This window comes from Nelumbo lutea, chromosome 1 (genome assembly GCF_056320005.1).
Source record: "Nelumbo lutea isolate HS-2025 chromosome 1, American lotus-T2T, whole genome shotgun sequence".
Classification (NCBI taxonomy): domain Eukaryota; kingdom Viridiplantae; phylum Streptophyta; class Magnoliopsida; order Proteales; family Nelumbonaceae; genus Nelumbo; species Nelumbo lutea.
In genome coordinates, this window is record NC_142684.1 from 65,359,600 (window position 1) to 65,383,609 (window position 24,010).

Here is a 24,010-nt window from a genome sequence, read left to right on the forward strand (position 1 = left end):
ATTGGAATTTCAAATGCAATGGCAAGTAGGGTTTTACCTATACTTCGCATCTTTCTTCTTTGCTGTTGAAGTATTTCCCCTCTCACCACTCAACCGCTGCAATCGGCGCTAGGGGAGGTCGTCGCCTGAGCATTGTAGTCTTTTTAGTTCTTAGGTTCCCAGTTCTATTTTTTGAAAGGGGTTTGCAGAGCATTGTCTGGTCCATTCTTCATCTCCGATCAAGAGGTCAGTACAAACGATTTGTTTACATCTGTGTTTGGCTTCTTGTTATTTTTCGTTCAAGAATTAATTTCCTATTTGCCTGGTCCATTCTGCTGTTGTTTGGTATCGACATGATCCTCATGTGTAAACTGTATTAGAAATTATTCTTTTTGTATTAAATTATTTTTTTCTTTTTTTTTTTTTTTGTATCAAAAGATGAAGATGAGCCTTAGGGATTTTTGCATTGAAAGTGTACAGATGAACATCGGAACTGAATTTCTTATTCCATTTATCAAGTTAGAGCATTTAGAATATTATTTGAATGATTGATAGAATAATTATAAAACCAAAATAGTATTTGAATAATTGAGTTCCAGTGGAGAGGCTTCATGGGTGTGGGTGCTATTCCGGCCTTTACAACAAATGAATAGGCTTTAAGGATGCTCTCCTAACCATACTGTCCATACACAAGTGTATTTCTCACAAGAACACTTTCTTAACACAATAATAAATTTGTTCTTGCTTAATTTACAACCACAAATCTCACAAATATTTGATAATAAAACCAACAGATAATCCTTTTTTGGATATAACTCAAAGATATTCACACTAGAAAACAGATCTCCAGATTCTCTCAAGAAATATTTGAACCTCCATGGGGCTTAACTACCTCTCTCAGCCAACTTGTTATTGCTCGAGAAGCTCCTTCCACCTCCACATGCTGAATACTAAGCATTTCCATCGCAATGCCCTTGTTCCTGCCATAAGGGCTTCCCAAGTCTATCAGTCCCGGCAAACATATGGAGCAGCCATCATATGTAGATAAACTTCTCCTTTAACTGGTGGGAGAACCTAGGGGTGTCAATTGGACTGGATTTGGTCCAATCCGATCCAGTCCAATGTCAGTTCATTATAAATGGATCAGGTCCAATCCAATCCAATGAATGTTTTAGACCAATTTGGACCAGTCCAAGATAATTTAATGTCTGGACCGTCCAATCTGTTCAAGTTCATTTTGATTTAGATTGATTTCAACCCAAACCCAGTCCATTGACACATACATTCTTATTGTATATCAATAGATCAGATATTGGCTTAATCCAACCCAATCCAATATAAATTTGTTATAGACAGACCAGGTTCAATTCAATCTAATAAATATTTTGAACCAAACTGATCCAATCCAATATGTCTTATTGGTCCATCCAAATTGATTTTGGACTGGACGGGGTCCCATCCAAACCCAAGACTGAATACCTGTCTAGTTCTGGATGGGCTTGTAAAATGGGTATGATCTTTTATCATCGCATATCTATAAAAACTTTTAAACTCATATCTATTTTGAGACTAATAAGCCACTCTCAAATAAAGTCTATTGGGCTTTTGTAAAATGGCTCTTCATCCAATCAGTCATTCCCAATGACTTATCATAGCATCTCTCCTCCCACAAGGTTTTTACCTTTAATTAATCTAAAATATTTAATCTCATGTCTGCATTAATTTCATAGCAATTATTTAAATAAGAAGGGACTAGATAACATGAAACACTAATGAGAGAGGGGGAATTCAAATTTAATAATTTCAATCATGAAAACTGATAATTGCAATCATATCCTATTATCTAAGGAAATAAATATACTCAAGTTTCATCTCAAACAAATCGAAAGCTTAAAAAAATAAAGGAAATTAAAATTTTGGTAGCCCTTGGGTTTTATCGGGCTTACAATTGTGTCAAAATGCCTTTATTGAAACATATTGCATTATGATTATAAATTGGGAATTATATAAATTAAAGTTCTTCTTACATCTTAACCCTTAGAACAGTATTGATGCTTAAGACTTACGTAATAGAATGTACTAATTTCTCTTGATATCCTCCATTGTAGCATTCAAAATTTTGTGGGTTAAACAACAAACATTTTATTTTTATCTGTACATGTTAAGTGATTGTTGGTCAATAGGTACTCATGCTAGTTTAGCTAGCACTTGAATTTGTCTTCTTTATCTTGATAGCCAAAAATCTGAATATGTGATCTTTTGTGATATGAAACAATTTCATTTTTTGAATTTATTTTATTTTTTATTGAGGTCATGTTTATTATTCACAATAGCAAAGCTTTAGAGCTCTATTCACAATAACAAAATTAAGCTTAGTGGGTTTGATAGTAGGATGACAACAAAGTTAGATAGTGAAGAAGTCAAATTCGGTCCCGATTGTGCGCAATGGATTGGTGTAGAGGAAGAGACTTTCATTAATCTAATGGTGGAACAAGTTAGGGACAACAGACCTACATCTTCTTTTAACATGGAAGGGTGGAAATATATTCGTGAGAAATTTAGTCAGAAACATAACAAGACTTATGTTCATGCTTAGTTCAAAAACAAATATAATGCACTTAGACAGCGTCGGAAGTGATACTTAGCCCTCCTTAACCACATAGGCGTAACTGTAGATCCATTGACAAAAAATCCTTGCAAATGAAGAAGTCTGACAAAGCCTGATGAAGGTAGTTTTTCCTTAAACCCACTCATTTGCTTTAGTTTAGAATAGTATAAAACCTACTTAGCTCATTATATTGTGTAGACTCATTGTTGGGCACGATCATTTAGGACACAAGCTTATTATCATTGGGATGAGTTAGAGTACATTTTTTGGAGGAACACAAGCAATTAGGGACATGGGATACTCACTTGAAATGGGTCTTAATGATCATGTCCCTATTTCAGATGGTCCACCATTAGTTATCATGCTAGATAATCAAGGGACATTAGCAACTAAGGAATCTCTCGCCAGTCCCTACACTATTGATCCCAATAATGATGTATTAGAGATGCTAGACTGTAAGATGAGAGTTGAAAAACCACTCACTAGCATGAAGAAAGGGAAGAAACAATGTCTTCCACTTGGACTTGATTTAATGATTAATTCATGAGTAGAGTCCAATAAGAAGAGACTTGAAATCTTAGAAAAGGAAAGCTCACGGGATTTTGATAAGCAATAGAAAATGGAAATGGAGAAGGAAATTGTAGTATAGAGGGAAATAATGATAGAAATAGAATGGGAAAAAGTTCAAGAAGTGGAGAAGGAAAGAACCCTAAAAAGGGATAGACTTGACAGGGTTTGTGAGAAAGAGCAAATAGAGGAATGTATTGAAATCCTTAATTCCATATTTCAGGTTGAAAAATTATCTCCAACTTGCTATTTCAAGCCAACTAAGTTGTTTATGGAAGATAAATAGAGAAACACTTTCCTTGCTATTCCTCTAGGGATTAGGAGTTTTTGGCTTCATGGATTGGATGATGAGCCATCGAACCCATGATTTATAGAAGACCTTTTTTAGTGCTTGGTTGACTCTCATGTGAAGATACATCTTGATGTGCATTATTAGTATAGCCCTTGTTGTACAATATAGCATTCTTATTATTTTATTTGTTCTTTTTATCTTTCAAACCTATAAGGGCATTCTTGTATATGTATATACCTTTCATATCTTTTAATATAAAAGAGGCTCTTTGGGTGAGGGTCGACTATTCTTGATACCCCTAAATCTGTTCTCTCTCTTGTTCTCAGTTTGGTTCACATGGTATCAAAGTAGGTTGCTCTTTGATCAACTTCTTTTTTTCTTGATTCGTTTATAACTTTTATCACTGCCAATTGGTTCTAGACTGTCATAATATTTCCAAGAACCATTTTTTGTACTCTACACATCTAGCAAGAGAGATTTCATTGGATCTCTCTTGTTTAACATCTGTCTGTAGTAAGATTTGAAAGGCTTGTCTCCTAGCCCTCCTCAATATATTCTAAAATTTTCATTGAGATTCATGAAGTTTTGAGAGAGATCTGTACATATCTTCTGGGTGGCTGCATCCGGACTTTCTTTTTTTGGATTGTGTATCCAGTTTTCTTCTATTGTTGGATTTTGGACAATCTCTAGTGATAGTAAGGGGTTTCTTTTCTCAGTTTTTGATTCTCTTGGATTCGATTATTGCTTATCTCACTTTCTTTGATCAGTTTTTTTACTTCAATCTAGTTCTTTTAGACTATTGTCGAACCATATTTTTATTGTTTTTTTGTTGTAATGGCTTCAAACAGAGGGGATATTATTCCTGTGAAGATGAACCGACAGAATTGTGGGATGTGGAAGTTCCATTTTGATTTTTATGTTGAAGGGAAATGTTTGGAAGGATACTTGAATAGGACTATCACTAAACCAACAAAGACTGAGGTCAAGGACTTACAACAATGGAAGCTGGATAATAGCAAGCTTGTTTCCTGGATTCTAAGTTCTATTGATTATGATATTTTTGTACCTATGAGATGAATGAAAACAACCTATGAGATGTATTCATATCTAGAGAAAGTTTATCAACGGTCCAATGTATCTAAACAGTATCAAATAGAATCAGAGATATTTGCCTACAGTCCAGGAGATAGAAGGATACACAAATATTATTTAGGATTTCTTGATTTGTGGGCTGAATATGAAATTGTCTATATTGATCCCTCAGACTTAGTAGAATGTGTGAAATATCTCCAAAAACACTTTGAGAAGAGAAAGGTAACTTAGTTTTTGATGAGGCTTATACCTGAATATGAGATAATCAGGTCCAACATTCTGAGTAGGGGAACACTTCTAGATTTGGATTCTGTTTCAGGGGAACTACTAAGGGAAGAAAAAGAATGTGTAACTGAATTTGATGGAAATGTGACTGAAGTTGGGGCTGAAACAACCTTTGTTGCTTATGGAGGTAAGAAGTCAACTTCCAAGGACTTTTCCAAAATCTAGTGCTATGAGTGTAAGGGTTTTGGAAGCATTGCATCACTGTAAGAAGAAGAATGTATACACCTATTCCAAGCAACATTGTCACATCATTCCAAATTGTCCAATCCAACCAGTTAAGAGTTCTATAAAAAAGACTTAACCCCGGGCCTATCAGGTAACAGATGGATAAGCATCTGACACTATGTCCACCAAGGGTGATTCTTCAATGAAAAGTGATTCAACTGGTGCTATGGATGAAGAAAATGTTTGACAATTGGTATCCTCTGCTTTCTTTGCTATTGGCTTGTCTAGTAAGTCTTCTACATATTGTTCTTTTCCTTCCCATGCTTGGATTATAGATTTAGGTGCCACCAATCATATGATAGGAGCCTACCTCAATCACCCAAATTCATCCACTGAAACACACCATAAACACATAATTACTGCCAATGGTGAAAAGTTAGACATTATTGGTAGTAATGACTTATTACTTAAACTGTCTCCCACTAGATCATTCCCTTTCTCCAAAACCCTTTTAGTACCCAACCTTACTACTAATCTGATTTCTATTAGTCAACTTGTTGATGCAGGAAATATTCTCACATTTTCTCATGATGATTGCTTGATACAAGATCAATACACTGGGAAGGTGAAAGGGAAGGGGCATAGGTTGGGCTGTATGTTTGCATTGGAGTTCGAGAAGTCTCAATCAGGAGCATCATTGGCTTTTCTTAGTTCTTCTATGTTTGATTCTCTATTGAGTTATAAAAATAATGTTTGGGATTTATGGCATAAATGATTTGGTCATTCATATAATAAAAAATTGAAGTTTTTTATTAATTCTAGTTCAATTAAGAATAAAATTCCTCATGTTCATACTTTTAATGTTTCTTGCAATACTTGTTTTAGTAAAAGTCATGTTTTACCTTTTCTTCACACTTTTGGACATTCCACTAAACCTTTTGAGGTAATACATAGTGATGCTTGGTCTTCTTCTATTACTTCACGATTGGGATATAGATACTTTGTATTGTTTATAGATGACTGTACCATATACACTTGGGTTTATTTTCTACAGCATAAATTAGAAGTCTTTGGCACATTTAAATTATTCCATACTATGGTGCAAACTCGCTTTAAGTGTAAAGTGAGTATCCTCCGTTTAGATTCAGGGGGAGAATATAAAGATGGAGACTTTTAGGCCTACTTGAGGAGTTATGGAATTCAGTCTCATCACAGTTGCCCAAACACCACAACAGAATGGTGTAGCTGAACGGAAGAATGGACATATCCTTAGTATTGTGCAAACATTACTACAAGAATCCCATACTCCAACTTTGTTTTGGGTAGAAGCATCCAGTACAGTTGTGTATTTGATTAACAATATTCCTTCATCTGTTCTCGAAAACACTTTTCCCTTCCAAAAACTTTTTGGTCATCCCTTAGATTTCTCCAACCTTCATGTTTTTTGTTGCCTTTGTTTTGTATATCTTCTTATTCATGAATGTTCTAAATTAACTGCTTAGTTTGCTATATGTGCATTTGTGGGACATAGTCATAACCATAAAGGATTCTTGTGTTACGACCCTACTATTCATTATATTCGGATTTCATGGAATGTTGTGTTTCTTGAATATATTTCCTTCTTTGTTAGAATTGCTAGATTATCTACTCCTATCTATTTTTTGTAGGACTTTGATTCAGATAACACTCCTACTTCCTCAACTAAGAGAGATGTTCTCGTCTTCACCCACAAGCAGTAATGTGTCCCAGTTCCTGTGCCTACAACCCCCCTTCCACCTGGTCCACAGTATCCTCTTTTTGTACCTTCTATAAGTGATACTTCGACCCAAGATCATCCTCTTTCAAATGGTAGTTCTATTATTCCATTTTGTCATTCTACTCGTATTTCTCGACTCCCTGGCCGCTATGGTTTTTCTTTAAACAATAGTTCATTTTATGTTGTATTTTCTTTCACATATTCCTAGATCTTATCAACAAGCCATTAGAAGTCCTTAGTGGAAAAAAGTCATAAATGCCAAAATTCAAGCCCTCCATGAGAATGATACTTGGAATCTTGTTTTTGCTTCTTTAGATGCTTCTATTATTGGAAGTCGTTGGGTCTATACAATTAAACTGAAGTCAGATGGTTTCCTTGATCGATATAAGGCTCGGTTAGTTGCCCAAGGATATAGTCAGGAATATGAGATTTATTATGAAGAAACTTTTACCTCGGTTGCTAAGATCACCACAATTCGAACTCTTATAGGTATATATGTTGTTCATTTTTGGACTATCTACCAACTAGACATGAAAAATGCTTTTCTTCAAGGTGAACTGAAGGAGACAATCTACATGAAGCCTCCACCTAGATATTGTAGTAATTCTACACGTGTCTATCACCTAAAAAAATCCCTATATGATCTGAAATGAGAACCTAGGGCTTGGTTTAAACACTTTCGAGATGTTGCAACTGGATATAATTAGAGTTCATCTTACTACTCTCTCTTTATTAAGAGAAGGCCCCAGGGTATCACTATTCTACCATTGTATGTTGACATCTTTTTAACTGGGGATGATCATGATGGCATTTGTGAGTTGAAGTTCTTACTTCATAACTCCTTTCATATGTAGGACCTAGGCCCCCTTATTTCTTGGGTTTGGAAGTCCATCGTAGTAGTCGAGGGTATTTCATTTATCAGCAAAATTATGCCTCTAATCTTGTCAAACTAGATAGAATTACTGATGAGAAATACATTGATACCTCTCTAAGCTAAATATCAAGTTGTCTAAATCTGAAAGCCTAATTCTTCCTGATGTTATTTTGTACTGTCAACTTGTTGGCTCTTTGATCTATCTCACTATGACTTGGCCTGATATTTCACATGTTGTTTAGGTCATAAGACAATTTGTTTCTGCCTTGCGACAACCTTATATGACTGTTGTTCGCTGTATCATCCGTTATGTTAGAAACATAACCTCTGAATGACTATTTTTCTCTTCCTCATCACCCATACAATTGAGAGTTTATGCTAATGCAGATTGGGCTAATTGTCTTGACCCTCGCCGATCCACTACTAGATGGTACGTCTTCATGGGTGACTCTCTCATCTCCTAGAAGTGTAAGAAACAACAAACTGTCTCTAAGTCTTCTATTAAAACTGAGTATAGAGCTATGTCTTCTGCTTGTAGTGAGATTGTTTGGTTGAAATTTCTATTCATGGATCTTGGTACTCAACTTCCTACTCCTATCCTTTTATATGCCAACAACACAAGTGTTATCAAGATTGCATTTAATCCTGTCTTCCATGAGAGGACTAAACATGTAGAGGTGAACTATCACTTTATTAAAAACCTTCTCGTTCCTGACTCTATCTCTTCTCATGTAGCCTCTAACATATAGATTGCCGACATCTTCACTAAGGCCATGACTAAGAGTCGACACCTCATTTTTGGGGGCAAACTGATGCTAACATACACCAGTTTGAGGGGGAGTGTGAAGATATATCTTGATGTACATTAGTAGTATAACCCTTGTTGAACAGTATAATATTAATATTATTTTATTTGTTCTTTTTATCTTTTAGTTCTATAAGGGCATTATTGTAACAATACATATCTTTCATATCTTTTAATATAAAAGAGGTTATTTGGGGTGGAGCTCGACTATTCTTGACATTCCTAAATCTGTTTTCTCTCTTGTTTTCAGTTCGATGCACATCTGAACACCTTTTAGACTAATGGTCTCTTTTTTTTTTTTTTATTTTGGTAATGGGTGATGACCTCTTATGCTTATATGCACTTCAATTTGTTTTGGATTATGACAATTGCAATGGTCGATGACACTTTTTTGTTACATGGTGGTATTTACATGATTTTATGCTAGTTGTAACCATGGTGTGTGATGTTTATTTTGATTTCATTACTTATAATGTTGTAGTTTATCATACAACAATATTCTATGGATCCTCATCAATGTCGACAAAAAAGGCATATTATTGATTCATACTCAAATGACGGGGAAATGATAAATTTCATTATGACTACCTGCATACTACACTTGTATTGTTCACAAACCATAGGGCAATGTTGCATGAATTCTTTTTTGACCGGACATACTTATATGTGGATAAAATTCCTCAATGATTTAGAACATGCAGATAGATGCTACACTTCATTTAGGATGGAATGACATGTCTTCAAAAACCTTACCACTCTATTTATGATGTTGGGAGTTTTGAAGAGCACTAGGAATACCATCATTGAGGAATCGCTTGCATTTTTCCTCCTCACATTTGGTCATAATGCGAGGAATCGCCTAATGGGTAAGTGATTCCAATATTCTTCATGGACCATTAACGCTCATGTATGAAAATTTATAAATGCAATTTGCAAAATAGGGAATGAAATCATAAAGCCACCTACATTCATCGAAGGTCAACCATTTATTAGGAAATTTGAGAGATATTACCCAATATTCAAGGTAACTACATTTCTTAGTCTGTTATAACTTAGGTTCTCTTCACATTTGTTGTTCTAAATATGCTCATAATTGTGACTAGGACTGTGTAGGGGTTATAAACATTACACATGTATCAATTAGTGTCGTAATCGCTAAACAAATACTGTATAGAGGAAGGAAGAAGGTTTGCACAACAAATGTTTTGGCTATTTGTGATTTTGATATGTTCTTTACCTTTGTATACACGGGATGGGAAGGATTAGCACATGATTTAAGGATATTGGAAAAAGCACTTAATAAGGCGAATGTAGAGTTTCCCAAAGAACCTCCAGGTGAAGTAGACATTCCTTAGAATTGCACTTCATTAGTTGTCTTCATCATTTTTTGTGTCCTCACATTTGGAATTCAATGTAGGAAAATACTACCTTGTTAATTCTAGATATGCTAATGCTTCATCTTAGTGAGTTTAGGAGACAGTCTAGTAGATTTAGATCAAAGGGAGACCTTTTCAATTATACTCATTCTTTACTGTGTAATGTCATTGAAAGTTGCTTTGGGATCTTGAGGGGTGAATTCCCCATTTTGAAAAACATGTCATGCTATTAATTAGACTTCTAAGGACTTCTTGTAATGGCATGTTTTATAATATATAACTTCATAAAACAAGAGGCGCATGAGGATAAATATATAGACGAGTGTGCAAAGGATTATGAAAATGACTCAAATGATGATGATGATGATGATGGTTTGGATGGCGATGATGATTGTGAAGAGCACACTACTACTGCACTAGGTTCAAGTATAGAGATGGACATAGTTAGAGACCGAATTGATTTTGAGCTATGAGAGAGATACCAAAGGTCTACCTAGCGGTTTACATAAATGTGTGGAATATGCCAAAACATGTGAAACCTAATGTTAGGATTCAAACTATTATGGTGTTTAAGTTTGTTATGGATTGAACTTCTTTACTACTTAATCTATTTTAAGTTTATGTGTTTATATGCTCACTTGTTCATCATTGGATGTTTGCTGTGCAAGTTATCTATGTAAAAATGACTGATGAGATGTTTTTATCAAACTGCTTTTGTGGTAAAGGGGAGATGACACTACATATGGAAAGGATGGAAACTAATTATGAGCGATGATTTTTACATTGTTCAGTTAGGGGTAATGATAGGGGTTCATTTGTATGGGTAGATGAGTATGGTGGGATTTGTCATAGAACACCTAGGGCTAAAGTTATCCAACATAATTAATCTACCATACAACCACAACAAAATAATAGATATTTTGCACTCATTGCTTGTTGTGGTTGTTAATGAAGGGGTGATTTGGCCCGACCTAGTATGCAAGGGATACATGGAAGCGACCTACTAGCCAAGTGCCAGATTGACATGTGAAGACATGTCAACAGAATTGGGGACCTTCAGTCACTTTGGAGCCCGAAGCACCTCGGTACCCACTTGTGCTGAGGTGTCAAGTAACCAAACTAAGAAGCTCAACAGTCATCTCCGAACTTCTTGGGATCACATAGTATAATGGTAAGCCTTATCCTCATCCCACATGGATCGGAGGGAAACGATAAACCTCATTGATAGGTGCGTTACTCTCCTAGTAAAGAGGAATGGATCCGAACGTCATGGGGTGAAGGTCCTGGGAACGTTTCATGAGGCCTATGGTAGCCCATCTATATAAAGGCATCAGCCCCCAAGGCCCAGGTGCGTGCGATTATTTGCTCACTAGCTCTCTCTACACTCAAGCTTTTAGCTCGCAACCAAGATAACACAATACCGATTTAAGCAACGGAGTGACCTCGTCAGGTTAGCCACCCCAGGTTCTATGATCAGTCTCTTGTAGTTTGAACCAACTTCCAGGTCATCTTCCAACTAGGAGCTTCCAGATCACACATCAACAATTGGCGTTGTCTGTGGGAAACGATCGAAAGGTCAACACTATTTCTTACCATCCATCATATTCTTTCTCAATGACATCATCCAACAACAATGGTAATGGTATTGACATGAACATCATCAGGGGGCAAGATCACCAAACATCACTCCCTCAAGGCCCCTCAGTGACTATCGGGCAATTCACCATTCCCCTAACTGCTTTAGGGATCCCCCTCCGTTAGTGCCTCATACAACCCAACAAGTAAACGTCCCATTGACCCAAGTGAACACCTCCTTCTCAGAGCCTTCCATGATTCCTCCTAGACTCGGGCATTCTCAGTTCGATGACTTCATTTAGAGCTTCAGGACAATGCAAATCCAAATGCAACAAATCCACCAATTCCAGCAGTTTTTACAATATTATTTCACCAACAATACCAACAGTAGTTTCCACCACAATAGCCAAGCTAATAGCAGATTCCACCTCAGCACATATGTCAGTATCAATTTTAGAATCAGAATTAGCACAGGGCCCACTAAAGTTTTTGTCATTCTCCCCATCGGGGTGAGGGAACCTTGCAGGTACCGGTCCCTTCTAGGGGCCGAACCCCACCTTGGGGCAAGATGGACAGGTAGAACACTCCCCTAGTTTCTCAAAGGGGGAACCAAATGGACAAGCCCAAAGCCAGCCAGCCCAAGAGGAACAGTCATCGGCAACTTTTGCGGCCAGAGAACAACGGAGGAACCTTAATCCACCTCGCGATAGTGTTTGGGAGTGAGAACGGACCAGGATTGAAGTATTAGACCGTACAGGAGTCTGTAACACTAACGTCGAGCCAGAAAAGAAGCAACAGTGGTAGCATCACAAGACTCGCCGTTCCTTAGCCAACAATAGCCCACCCGTAAAAGATAGCCAATTACAAGAACAAAGTAAAGAAAGGGAGAAAGTGAGCTCAGTGGCTACGAGATCGGCTCTGGCATTGTTGAGCCGACCCTCTCCCCTATCACCCTAGCTACTAGCAGTCCCGATGCCAAAAAATTTCAAGGTACCACCGTTGGACAAGTACAATGGATCTTACGGCCCTAGCGATCATGTAGACACGTTCCAATCTCAGGTGCACCTTACCGGGGCCAATGAAGCATGTACATGTGTGGCTTTCTCCACCACTTTCAAAGGATTATCTCGAGCTTGGTATAGGAACATCATGCCAGGCTCTATCAAAAGTTGGGGACAATTTGTGGACATGTTCACAACCCACTTCATCACTACTAAGAAGTGCCCGAAGTGAATAGAGAACCTTTCGAATGTGGTGTAGAGGGAAGGCGAGTCGATTAGGAGCTACATCAAACATTTCAGTGAAATGTGTTTATAGATAACTGAGCTCGGCCCAGTAGTACGCATCACCGTAGCTTGGAAGGGACTCATGCACAAGGAGTTCAGGTGGTACGTCGGAGTGAATTGACCGAAGACTATTACAAAGTTTCTCGCATTAGCCGAGAGATTCATAAGTACAAAAGAAGAAGGAACGGGTAGCAGCAAACACAAAAGAAAGAAGAACAAGTTGCCAAGGAGAAAAAGTAAGTCACCTCGCTCTAAGAGTAAGTCCCCCTCTCGAAGCCACATGTCGGGTCCGCGATCTAGCTACACTCCCCTCAATGCGAAATGAGGAGAGATCTTGATGGCTATTAAGGACGCCTTCGTCAAATGGCCACCCAAGTTACAGGGAGACCCAACGACCAGGAACCCGATTACGTATTGTCACTTCCATTGGGACTATGGTCACAACCCCGAGAACTACCAAAACCTCTGCGACAAAATCGAAGAGCTCATTCATCGCGGATACCTGAAAAATTAAATCTTATACGAAGAGAAAGGACAGGGGGACCAACAGGGAGATTAGAGGAAGAAGTCAGACCCCTTGGTCAGACTTCGTCCCCCTACAACGCGATCATAGGTCGGCCCATCCAACACGTCTTACGTGCAATAGTATCAACATACTACCTGGCAATGAAGTTCCCGACGGATTACGAAGTAGGGGTTGTATGAGGCGATCAACTCAAATCTCGAAAGTGCTACATGACCTCCCTAAAAGGAAAGGTGAAACTGGTAGAAGACATCCAGGTAGAACAACCAGTGCACTACACTGAGGAGCTGCCCCAATGGAGGAGGCAGTCTACATACCAGTTTCTGAGACTGAGCTAACGAAGACTCTCCAAATCGGTGCTCTAATAAGCAAACCGCTCTGAACACAAATAGTAAGTTTTCTACTAAATAATTTAGATATTTTTTCTTGGTCCGCGGTAGAAATTCCTGGCATAGACCTTAGTGTGATTACTCACAAGTTAAATGTGGACCTTTCAGTCAGGCCAGTTAGACAAAAGAAAATGCAACCTCGCCCCAGAGTGGTGGAGGGTAGTCGATGAGGAGGTTGGGAAGCTCCTCACCGCAGACTTTGTCAAGGAGGTCCATACCCGAGCTGGGTGGCCAACCCCGTGCTGGTGAAGAAGGCCAATGAAAAATGACGCATGTGCGTTGATTACACCGACCTGAACAAAGCCTACCTAAAGGACTACTTCCCCCTTCCCAAACTAGACCCCTGGTAGATGTGACATCGGGGCATGAGTTGTTAAGCTTTATGGATGCCTATTCCGGATACAAATAGATTAGGACGGGCATAGCTGATCGGGATAAGACTGCCTTTGTAACTTAGCTTGGGTTGTACTATCACAAAGTCATGCCCTTTGGTTTGAAGAATGCTAGAGCAACTCTCTAGCAACTTGTAAATAAAGTTTTTGAACCTTTGATTGACAATAAAATAGTGTTATGTTAACGACATGGTCGTGAAAACCCAGTTTTCCAATTCTTTAATTGATGATTTAAATGCAGTTTTCAAATTCTAAGGAAATTTAATATGAAACTTAACCCGAACAAGTGTGTCTTTGAGGTCACATAGGACAAGTTCCTTGGTTACATAGTGAACCGACGTGGCATCAAAGCCAACCCAGATAAAATTAAGGTTATTTTAGAGATGAGACTGCCCTAAAAAATAAAGGAGGTTCAGAGACTCACTGGTCAGGTAGTCGCTCTCAGTCGGTTTATGTCTACATTGGTGGGTCGATGCCTACCTTTCTTTAAGGAAATAAAGAAGAACAAAGATTTTGCGTGGACCAAAGAGTTCTAGCTTGCGTTTGATGAGTTGAAAAGATATCTGAGTACCGCCCAGGTTTGACCCGACCTGAGGAAGGAGACGAGTTGAAGTTGTTCCTCTCGGCAAGTGACGAGGTGGTCAGCTCGGTACTAGATAGAGAAGTAGATCGGGTCCAACAACTAATCTACTACGTAAGCAAAGTTTTGTAGGATGTAGAAACCAGATATCCTGACATTGAGAAGCTCATTTATGCACTAGTAGTAGCAGCTCGGAAACTACGTCCATACTTCCAAGCCCATACCATGTCGTCTTCACCAACAGACCTCTAAGGCACATTTTTCTTAAGCTCAAGGTATCAGGGAAGCTGACAAAGTGGTCAATCGAGCTAAGCGAATATGACATCCGGTTCGAGCCACGTCCAGCGATCAAAGCCCAAGTCTTGGTGAATTTCATAGTAGAGTGCATGTTCAGCACGCCGACGCCTGAACTGACTGAGCCTGCTAACACGTTGGAGGCATCGACCAGTGTGGCACCGGTCTCGAGCGGGATAGGACCGACTTGGGACGAGGAGCCCCGGATCCTCTACATAAACAACTTGTCTAACCAGCGAGGAAGTGGTGTTCGACTGATACTGTACAACTCGAGGGAGGTGAAGCTGGAGTGCGCTCTCTGGTTCAGATTTGACACATCAAGCAATGAGGCGGAATACAAGGCACCAATTTTTGGGCTCAATTTAAAGGAGGAAATGGGTGTGAAACACCTCGTCGTGTGTAGTGATACTCAACTGGTAATGAACCAAGTCAACGATGACTACGAAGCTCGTGATTCAACCATGACAGCTTACCTAGCTAAGGTCAGGGAAGTCCTATCACGTTGTCATTCTTGCTTCATGAGGGAGATATCGAGGCCTGAAAATGCTGAGGCCAATGCCTTGTCACGATTGGCAAGCACTAGGGACAACACGATGTGAGCTGTGTAAATAGAAGGCCTGCCTCGACCCAACATTCTCGGGGGGTAGAAGAGGTCACTCCCGTGTTGAAAGTGGAACCGAGCTGGGTTGACCCACTCGTTGATTATTTGCTCCACGGGACCCTACTAGTAGAATGCAATGCAACTCGGAGGGTAGAGCGTCAATCAGCTCGATACGTCCTTGTTGACGAACGACTGTAAATGAGGTCCTTCATGCTCCCCTACCTACGTTACTTGCGACCTTTAGAAGCCAAACTAGTACTTCGCGACATCCATGAAGGACTGTGCGGAGAACACTTGGGGGGCAGAGCACTCACCCAAAAAACACTAAGACAGGGTTATTACTAGCATACTATGAAGGCAGATGCACTTGAACTCATCAATAAATGTGATAAATGTCAAAGGCATGCCAACATCCTCCATCAACCTGTTGTTGATCTAGAGTACTTAGCCAGCCCATGGCCCTTCGCGCAATGGGGGATCGACATCCTTGGTCCATTTCCATCGACAACCGGGCAGAGGAAATTCTTGGTTGTAGTAGTGGACTACTTCACAAAGTGGGTGGAGGCTGAACCGTTGATAAGCATTATAGCTCGAAACGTGTAGAACATTGTGTGTCATTTTGGGTTGCCCAAGGTGCTGGTATCGGAATACGGGAAGCTGTTTGAAGACATCAAATTCCAAAATTGGTGTGCCGAGATAGAGATTCAACAAAATTTCACTTCGGTGGCACACTGACAGGTAAATGGACAGGCCAAAGTGACGAACAGGGATATTTTCCACGGATTGAAAGCTTGCTTAGCGTGAGCTAAAGGGTTGTGGGTGGACGAGTTTCCTAGCATCCTTTGGGCCTATAGGACGACTATCAAGGCTGTGACCAATGAAACACCCTTACCTCACTTATGGAACGGAGGTTGTGATTCCGACGGAAATCTAAGTACCAACGTTGCAACTTGATGCATACGACTAAGGGGCAAATGGCGACGAGCTCTGGACTAACTCAGATTTGATTGAAGAAGTACATGACGTGGCCTATATCTGAACTATAGCTTACCAGCAACGAGTAGCTTGGTACTACAATGCCCGAGTTAGAAAATGACAATTTTGAGTCAGTGACCTAGTGCTCCACAAGGTCATGGTACCTGAACTCGGCGTGGGTAAGCTTGGACAGAACTGGGAGGGTCCGTACCAGGTGAGACGAGTTTTCAGAGAAGGCACATATAAGCTCGAGACTATGGAAGGAAAACAAGTGTCTCAAACTTGGAACGTTGACAACTTGAGGAGATATTATTTATGAGCTCGCGGCTGCAACACAACCAAAAATTTACTAAGTCCACTAGACCATCGAGCTAGTCAAAAGGACATCGAGCTGGAGAGAGGACTATAAGTCACTCCCTGAGCCTAAGGGCTATGGTGTCGAGCTGACAAAAGACCTTGGCACAATACAAGACCTAATCACCTTTTCGACATGGGCAGATAAGTCGTAGTCGCCTCTTCGACATAGGCATGCTAAGACCCAGTTGCCTCTTCGACATGGGCAGATAAGTCCTAGTCGCCTCTTCAGCATGGACGGATAAGTCCTAATCACTTTGACATTGGCAACCAAAAACACAATCACTTTGGCATGGGTAAATAAAGTAGCACGTGCGCATACAGGTCAGGCATATACCCTACAATGTCTGTTCACCTCGGCATATAGTGAGATCGGGTAACTCCTACTCAGCCCTATTTATAGTCACCTCGACTGGGTTTCAATGGTCGAGATCTATGTGATCCGACGGCTCCCATTAAAACCGGCTGCACGCCTCCCGAGATCATAATCGGTTAAGCATGCATTTTGACGTCCATGAAATTTATAAAATGGCGTGGGGTCCGTGTATACCCGGTACATGATCTTGGCTCTCACCGGTCAAGCCAAATGGGTCATGAAGGTCCAACCAAAGAGCCGCCCTCTGAACAGCCTGAAAGTCATGCCAAATCCACCTGAGCTCGCCATGAACTCCCTACACTGGGTTAAGACCAAAGGCACAGGGAATGGGGGGCAATTGATGAGGGGTGATTTGGCCCGACCTAGTATGCAAGGGACACGTGGAAGCGACCTATCAGCCAAGTGCCAGATCGACATGTGAAGACACATCATCAGTAGAACGGGGACCTCGGGTGCTCGGTGACTTCGAAGCCAGAAGCACCTCGGTACCCACATATGTCGAAGGTGTCAAGTAATCGAACTAAGAAGCTCAATAGTCATCTCCGAACTTCTCGGGATCACGCCGTAAAACAGTAAGCCTTATCCTCATCCTGTCTGGATCAAAGGGAAATGATAAACCTCATTGATTGGCACGTTACTCTCCTACTAAAACGAAATGGATCCGAACGTCACGAGGCAAAGGTCCCAGGAATGTTTCGCGAGGCCTACGACAACCCATCTATATAAAGGCATCAACCCCCAGGACCCAAGTACGCATGATTATTTGCTCACTAGCTCTCTCTACATTCAAGCTTTTAGCTCGCAACCAAGATAACACAATACTAATTTAAGCATCGGAGTGATCTCACCGGGTTAGCCACCTCAGGTTCTGTAATCAGTTTTCTTGTAGTTCGAAACAACTCACTATGCAACCAACTTCCAGGTCATCTTCCAGCTAGGAGCTTCCAGATTGCGCACCATCAATTGTAACATCATTTGTCTTTTGGTTTAAGTTTGACTAATAATTATCCTACTAGTCTTAAAGTTCATTAAATAGGATGAATATGTTATTAGTAAATTTGATGGAAAAATGGAGCCATTGTTAGAGATTGTTAGCATTTACTTATTGGACAATCTGTATTTTCTTTCTAAAGCATTTAACTTTTGTTATTTTCTTAAAATTCATCGGCTATTCAAGAACAACCCAGTTTGGAACTTCTGTAAACCCAACTAAATTGGTGCTCATACAACTTTAATCTTGTTCTTTTATTCATTTATCTATTAGACAGGATTTTTATTTCGGGTTTTCTTGCTTGACCGTTATGAAGAAAAGGAAAGTGCTTTCAAGCCATCTTTCATCTTTCTTTGCTCGTATCAATTAAATACATGGTAAAGGTATCATCTAATCCGGTATACGTAAAATGGAAAAAATGTGGAAAAATATTGTCCAAATGGAATGATAGAATGAAACAGTAGAGAGAAAAAGTAAAGCCAAAATATTAACTTACAAACTATTAGGCCCACTTCCACAGGGTTAACGTAAATATGGTTTTATTACGTGCAAACTTTTTTTATTGGATCACTCACAGCCGTTGCATATAATGCCATTATTGATGTTGAGCAATAATTTCAACCGTTGGATTTAATATTTTAAGACAAATATTATAAATCAATCGTCTAATTAATCTGAACCATTTGATAAACATCATTATATAATATGATATAATATTAGTGTATACCATCATATAGAATAATGTGTGTACATACACGAAAATCAGTGATGGAAATCATCTTACCAAACACTATTTACCTTCGAAAAGCATTGTACATCCTTCACATTTAAAGTGAACCCAACCAAACAATTTTAAAGTAAAAAAAATATAAATAACGTTTGAATTAATAAAAACACAAAACGTAAACGGAACCAAACACCGTCTAATCCCAAAAACCGTCTACGCTTGGTAGCGCAATCATACTGATATACATATGGAGAAGAAATGCACAAAACAGCACAGTAGGGGCACTTTGGGCAATAAAAAATTTGTTAATTTTGACCATTTTCCATACCCAGATATCATTGCGTTAAGGTCTGTACATGTACATCCACTTGAAACTTCGGTGGCATTCCCAGTAAAGTAGCTCCACGGTTAAGGTGACGGTGGAATAATGAATATATGTCAAAAGCATTCCATCATTCAAAGATCGATCGAATGCGGTTTGTAACTTCAAACCCAAAACGGCAATTTACCTTCACCATTAATCGAAGATAGTTGTGGATACTGGATACTGATCAGTAGATGATAGGGATTTGTATCTTGCCTCTTGAGAGTTAAGAATAAAAAAGGTAAGGAAGAAATTATGATGAAAGCATGAATCCCATCAGTGGACTTTACCCCCAGGTTCTTCACGTATAGATCATTGTATAGTCGACATGTGGCAAAAAAGCTACAGATTTTTGCCACCTAACGACTTCGTGTCTTCATCCTCCTTTGTTAACTGGCTCTACATCTGCTTTACAAACAAGGCGTGCACAACGGGGTACGTAACCCCCCTGTAGTATAGCCCTACAGCTCTTCAGTTTTACTACCAACCTCCTTTACTTTCAGCATTCTATTCTCTCTCTTCCTCTGAATCTCTGAGAGGATCATCTGATGGAGGTCCCAATTGGGTTTATTGCCAAGTTATGGAGGTTTATTTCTTTTCTTCTGTTCTTCCTATTCCTCTTGATTCTCGGCGTTCTCAAGGGTATGAACAGCAGAACCTCTCTCTCTCTCTCTCTCTCTCTTGATATGGAATCTCTGTATAACATAACAAAGGAAAATGAATATATGCAAATTTATATGCATAGACGTAAGACATAACAAAGGAATAGCTCTATAACACATAAGAAGCTGAAATACGAGAATATATTGTATCCTGGAAGCAGTGGGTTTGTTCAAGAAATTTGCTGGCTTCCTATTTCTACTTGCTAGAGTAGAAAGTCAGAAAGACATTAACCATCATTATCTCCCATGTATGGTTTTCTGGACCAAGAATCGTTTTCTACCTTCTCTGTTAGATCATACTTAATAGAGATTGACATTTAGTTGATGGCTCAGCAAATTGTAAGACTAACTCCTAGATGAGTCCCCTCGATTCCTAAGGTTTATAATATATTACATGAGGATTGAGGACCACTCCTTGCTTTTCTCTACTTATTCTCGGTTTTTTTAATTGATGACACATACAGAGATAACTTGTATCAACAAGAGAGGAAGGAAGATGCAGAATCTGTAGGTTTAAAAACAGGGTATAGATTTCCCAATGTTTAATCTATAATTTAACTTGCTCCTCATTGCATCGTCTTTGCTAAGATTATCCATAGCTAAAGCTAATTCAGCAGATCTTGTAAGTTAGAAGAACAAGAGATTGACAATTCTTTGACAAAAATAAGCACTTAAAACAAGGTGGCGATGCAGAGAAAAAGTTTTACACAGCACCCCGCAGTTTATTTATATACATGGATATAGTTGTGTAGTGTACAGACGTATGCTTAGAAATTGAATTTGCTTTATCTCTATTGACTTGATTTCTAGTTCATGTTTCTCTCACAGCATCAATCATCGGACCGGTGGCAGCTGTCACCATTCTTGTTGGAAATTCTGCTGTAATCCTTGGACTGTGGCCTGCACATTTTCTCTGGAGTTACTACTGTTTGACAAAGTAATTTTTTTCCCACTGAAGTTTGTTTACCATGTCCATGCAATTCTAATGTGTTCAAATGTGCTTTCTCTGTACTTCCTTTGTTCCTTCATTGATTATCTTGAGTTGTTATTTCAGAACCAAGAGGATTGGGCTGGTTTTGAAGATTTTGTTATTGGTATCATTGCCGGTGCCTCTGGCTCTCTGGCCAGTCTTTGGAATAGTTGGAAGCCTTTTAGCTGGAATAGGATATGGAGTTTTCAAACCAATGGTCGCAACGTTCGAAGCTGAGGGAGATCAAATCACAGAAAAGCTTTTCCACTGCTTTTTTGTAAGACTTATTTTTAATTTATAAACTTCAAAGCGGAAATTTAGTAAATATCCCTCAACCATGGTCCATGGCTATTTCTAACAGTAGATAAATATCTTTAGAAATTGAAGAAAACCAGAGAATACAGCCACGGATACGTGTTATTTTTTAGATGGTTAGAAACAAGACCATGGTTATGGTAAGCCATCTAACAGGGGATAGATATGCAAGATGTTCCTGCATTGATGTCTACAAACAGGGGTCTTCCCTTGTCTGTGAATCTGTGGTCAATATTTTAACTAATTCACAACTCTGCTTCAATCACAGGACGGGTGCTGGAGCACCATTGATGGAAGCTGTACTGTAGTGCAAGATTTTACAGATTTTTGCTTCCATTCGTACTTTTCCTACATGGATGACTTGAGTGAGAAAGTACCCAAGGATGAAGAGCCCATGGACATCAGGTGAAGATATTTGTTTTCTCACAATTTAATATGATCTGTTACTTGTTTAATATAAAAAAGCTTAAAATCTGACCTCCTCATTATGTTTCTCTTGGAAGGTTATCTATGTTGCCTAGTTGTTTATTGGTTAGCTTGCTAGCAATCCCCATTGATGCTCTCTTGATCACTACTGTTGCACTGTGGAAAAGCCCCTATATGCTCCTGATTGGATGGAAGAGGCTGTTTGAAGATTTGATTGGGAGGGAAGGACCATTTATGGAGACAGTATGCGTTCCATTTGCTGGTCTTGCCATCATCTTATGGCCCCTAGCTGTTGTTGGGGCTGTCATTGGTGCTTTCTTCTGCAGCTTCTTTTTGGGACTTTACAGTGGGATTATTGTCCATCAGGTAGGTATATATATATATAGAAGATTTCATTTCTGATGTTGGGTATTGTATCTTTCCTGTACAGATACTAGTTGCAATCATGCTGTAACTTACAGATGTTTTACTGAAATTTCCCATTGAATCCAGGAAAACTCACTAAGGATGGGACTTTATTACATTGTATCAGTGATATCATTGTTTGATGAATACACAAATGATTTACTTTACTTGAGGGAGGGATCCTGCCTTCCCAGGTATCATCCTATCTTGGAATACTTTGAACGATATACAATATCTTTTTATATATGTATCTGGTAATTGTTGATGCAAAAAGAGTCACAGTCACAATCATTATGACAGCCAGGCCTAAATACCGTCAAAGCATGACTTCCTCCTCAAAGCCCCTTGACAAAAGAATATCCTTTGACAATGACAAAAATAATCAGAAGAAACGGGATGCGCATACTGATGGCAAAAAGCTAGTTTCAGAGCAAAGAACATTGAAGAGAACCATTCACCAACTAAAGCCCATACAAGTAAGGAGCTTCTACACCCCTTCCATGTCACACTTTTAGGATGGCGAATCAGATGTGTCACTGCACATTTTCACTCTAGAGAGTATAACAGGTCTGGGATTGGCTATTCAAAATTTTCGAGATTAATGGTAGGATTCTCCTCCATGATGGATCAATAGATATCAGAGACCTCGAGAAATGCATTGGAATGGGAAAATGTAAGAAGCTAGGCATTAAACTACCTGCTTGGTCCATTCTGCAGTGTTTGATCGCATCAGCAAAGACCGACTCCTCGGAGTTGCTCATCTGTATGTCTGTAACTCTTAATTTGCATTTTTCTTCTTTCCAAACTTGTAGCCTTGATATAAGGTTACTACTTAGTAGTGATATCTAACCATGTTGTTTAATTGGATTTACCAGCTAATGAGGTGGAGCTAACAACGATTGACTGGCCAAAGGATTTGGTTTTTGAGTGGTTAATTGGACCATTGTTGATTATTAAGGAACAGATCAGAGGACTCCAGTTAGATGAGAATGAGGAATCGTGCTTGAGAAAGTTGATTATGGACTACGATAATGAAAGGCCTGAAGACTGGAATGACACTGGATTTCCATCAGATGACAATGTCAGAAGAGCACAATTGCAAGCTATATTTAGAAGGTACTACCTTTATCTGGAAATATCTTAGTGTTTAAGATCAATTACCAAATAGCTTGGAATATTCTAATTCCAAGTATATTTTGATCCCTAAAACAATGTAGTTTCTGGATTCCCCTGCAATGCAAAAGCAGAATTATAAGCATCTTGTCATCTTCTAGAAATTGGAGTTGAAATTTTGTTACAGGCTGCAAGGAATTGTTGCTTCATTGTCACGGATGCCGACATTTCGACGTCGATTCAGGAACTTGGTGAGAGTGCTGTATATAGAGGCCCTGGGAACTGGTGCACTGCAAGGTCAGGATGGAGGGAGGTTGAAAAACAGATCCAGTGGCAAGAAACCAATCGGCCATGGGTATGATGAGGATAAAGATGATCAAGATTTAACAGGAGAAAGGGCAACAGAGAAAACCGACAACAGTGGGGATATCGTATGAATGATGAACATTAGGTTAGTGCAAAAATGGCGATTCATTTTGAATGGTAATTCGACTGATTAACTTAGTTGTTGAATCTTTTCTGCATGAAATTAAAAGTAGCTACGAATTCCTGGTTCAGATTTTATCATCAGTTGGTGCAAATGAACACTACTGTAGTAAGCTTTCTAGCGATGGTTTGTTGTTCACATGGATGGTAGTATTAATTGGACCTAATTTATCTTCTCCATGTTTGGCCCTATTTGTCGACTACTCCATAGCAGTGGGAGGACCATAGCAATGCATTTATTAACTGTATCTGCACGGTTGACATGGATAGAATCTAAAGCTGTGTTTGGTTAGAAAGAAAAGGTAGGAAAAGGAAGGGAAAAGATAAGAAACTCATATGCACAGGTTTCTCTGTTTTTCCTTCCTTTCCCTACCTTTTCCTTCAAACCAAACATAGCCTAATTGGAA

The 24,010-nt window shown here is 39.2% G+C and overlaps 1 protein-coding gene across 6 annotated transcripts; it reads left to right on the forward strand.

The window, feature by feature from the left end:
* On the forward strand, positions 1-23,770 carry LOC148874982 (putative membrane protein At3g27390). Of its 6 annotated transcripts, none has more exons than XM_088966086.1 (11): positions 62-225; positions 8,006-8,086; positions 20,717-20,825; positions 20,943-21,135; positions 21,442-21,578; positions 21,677-21,965; positions 22,092-22,198; positions 22,309-22,480; positions 22,572-22,767; positions 22,880-23,120; positions 23,305-23,770. In XM_088966086.1, exons 4-11 carry the CDS (start codon positions 21,073-21,075, stop codon positions 23,552-23,554), a joined length of 1,455 nt encoding a protein of 484 aa, XP_088822212.1. In that variant the 5' UTR covers positions 62-225; positions 8,006-8,086; positions 20,717-20,825; positions 20,943-21,072; the 3' UTR covers positions 23,555-23,770. The 6 variants fall into 6 exon arrangements, with proteins under 6 accessions (XP_088822211.1, XP_088822212.1, XP_088822208.1 ...); XM_088966082.1 differs by lacking the exon at positions 8,006-8,086 and adding an exon at positions 9,116-9,289; XM_088966081.1 differs by lacking the exon at positions 8,006-8,086 and adding an exon at positions 9,116-9,289 and having other exon boundaries at positions 72-225; positions 20,699-20,825.
* Positions 23,771-24,010: the final 240 nt, after the last annotated feature.

What these genes read in the sequence shown, in the direction of transcription:
- LOC148874982 (XM_088966081.1), top strand. Translation starts at nt 9,187, where the DNA reads ATGATGTTGGGAGTTTTGAAGAGCACTAGGAATACCATCATTGAGGAA. An exon ending in GAAGAGCCCATGGACATCAG is followed by an intron (nt 21,579 to 21,676) that starts GTGAAGATATTT and finishes TTCTCTTGGAAG; the next exon opens with GTTATCTATGTTGCCTAGTT. An exon ending in GAGGGATCCTGCCTTCCCAG is followed by an intron (nt 22,199 to 22,308) that starts GTATCATCCTAT and finishes TATGACAGCCAG; the next exon opens with GCCTAAATACCGTCAAAGCA.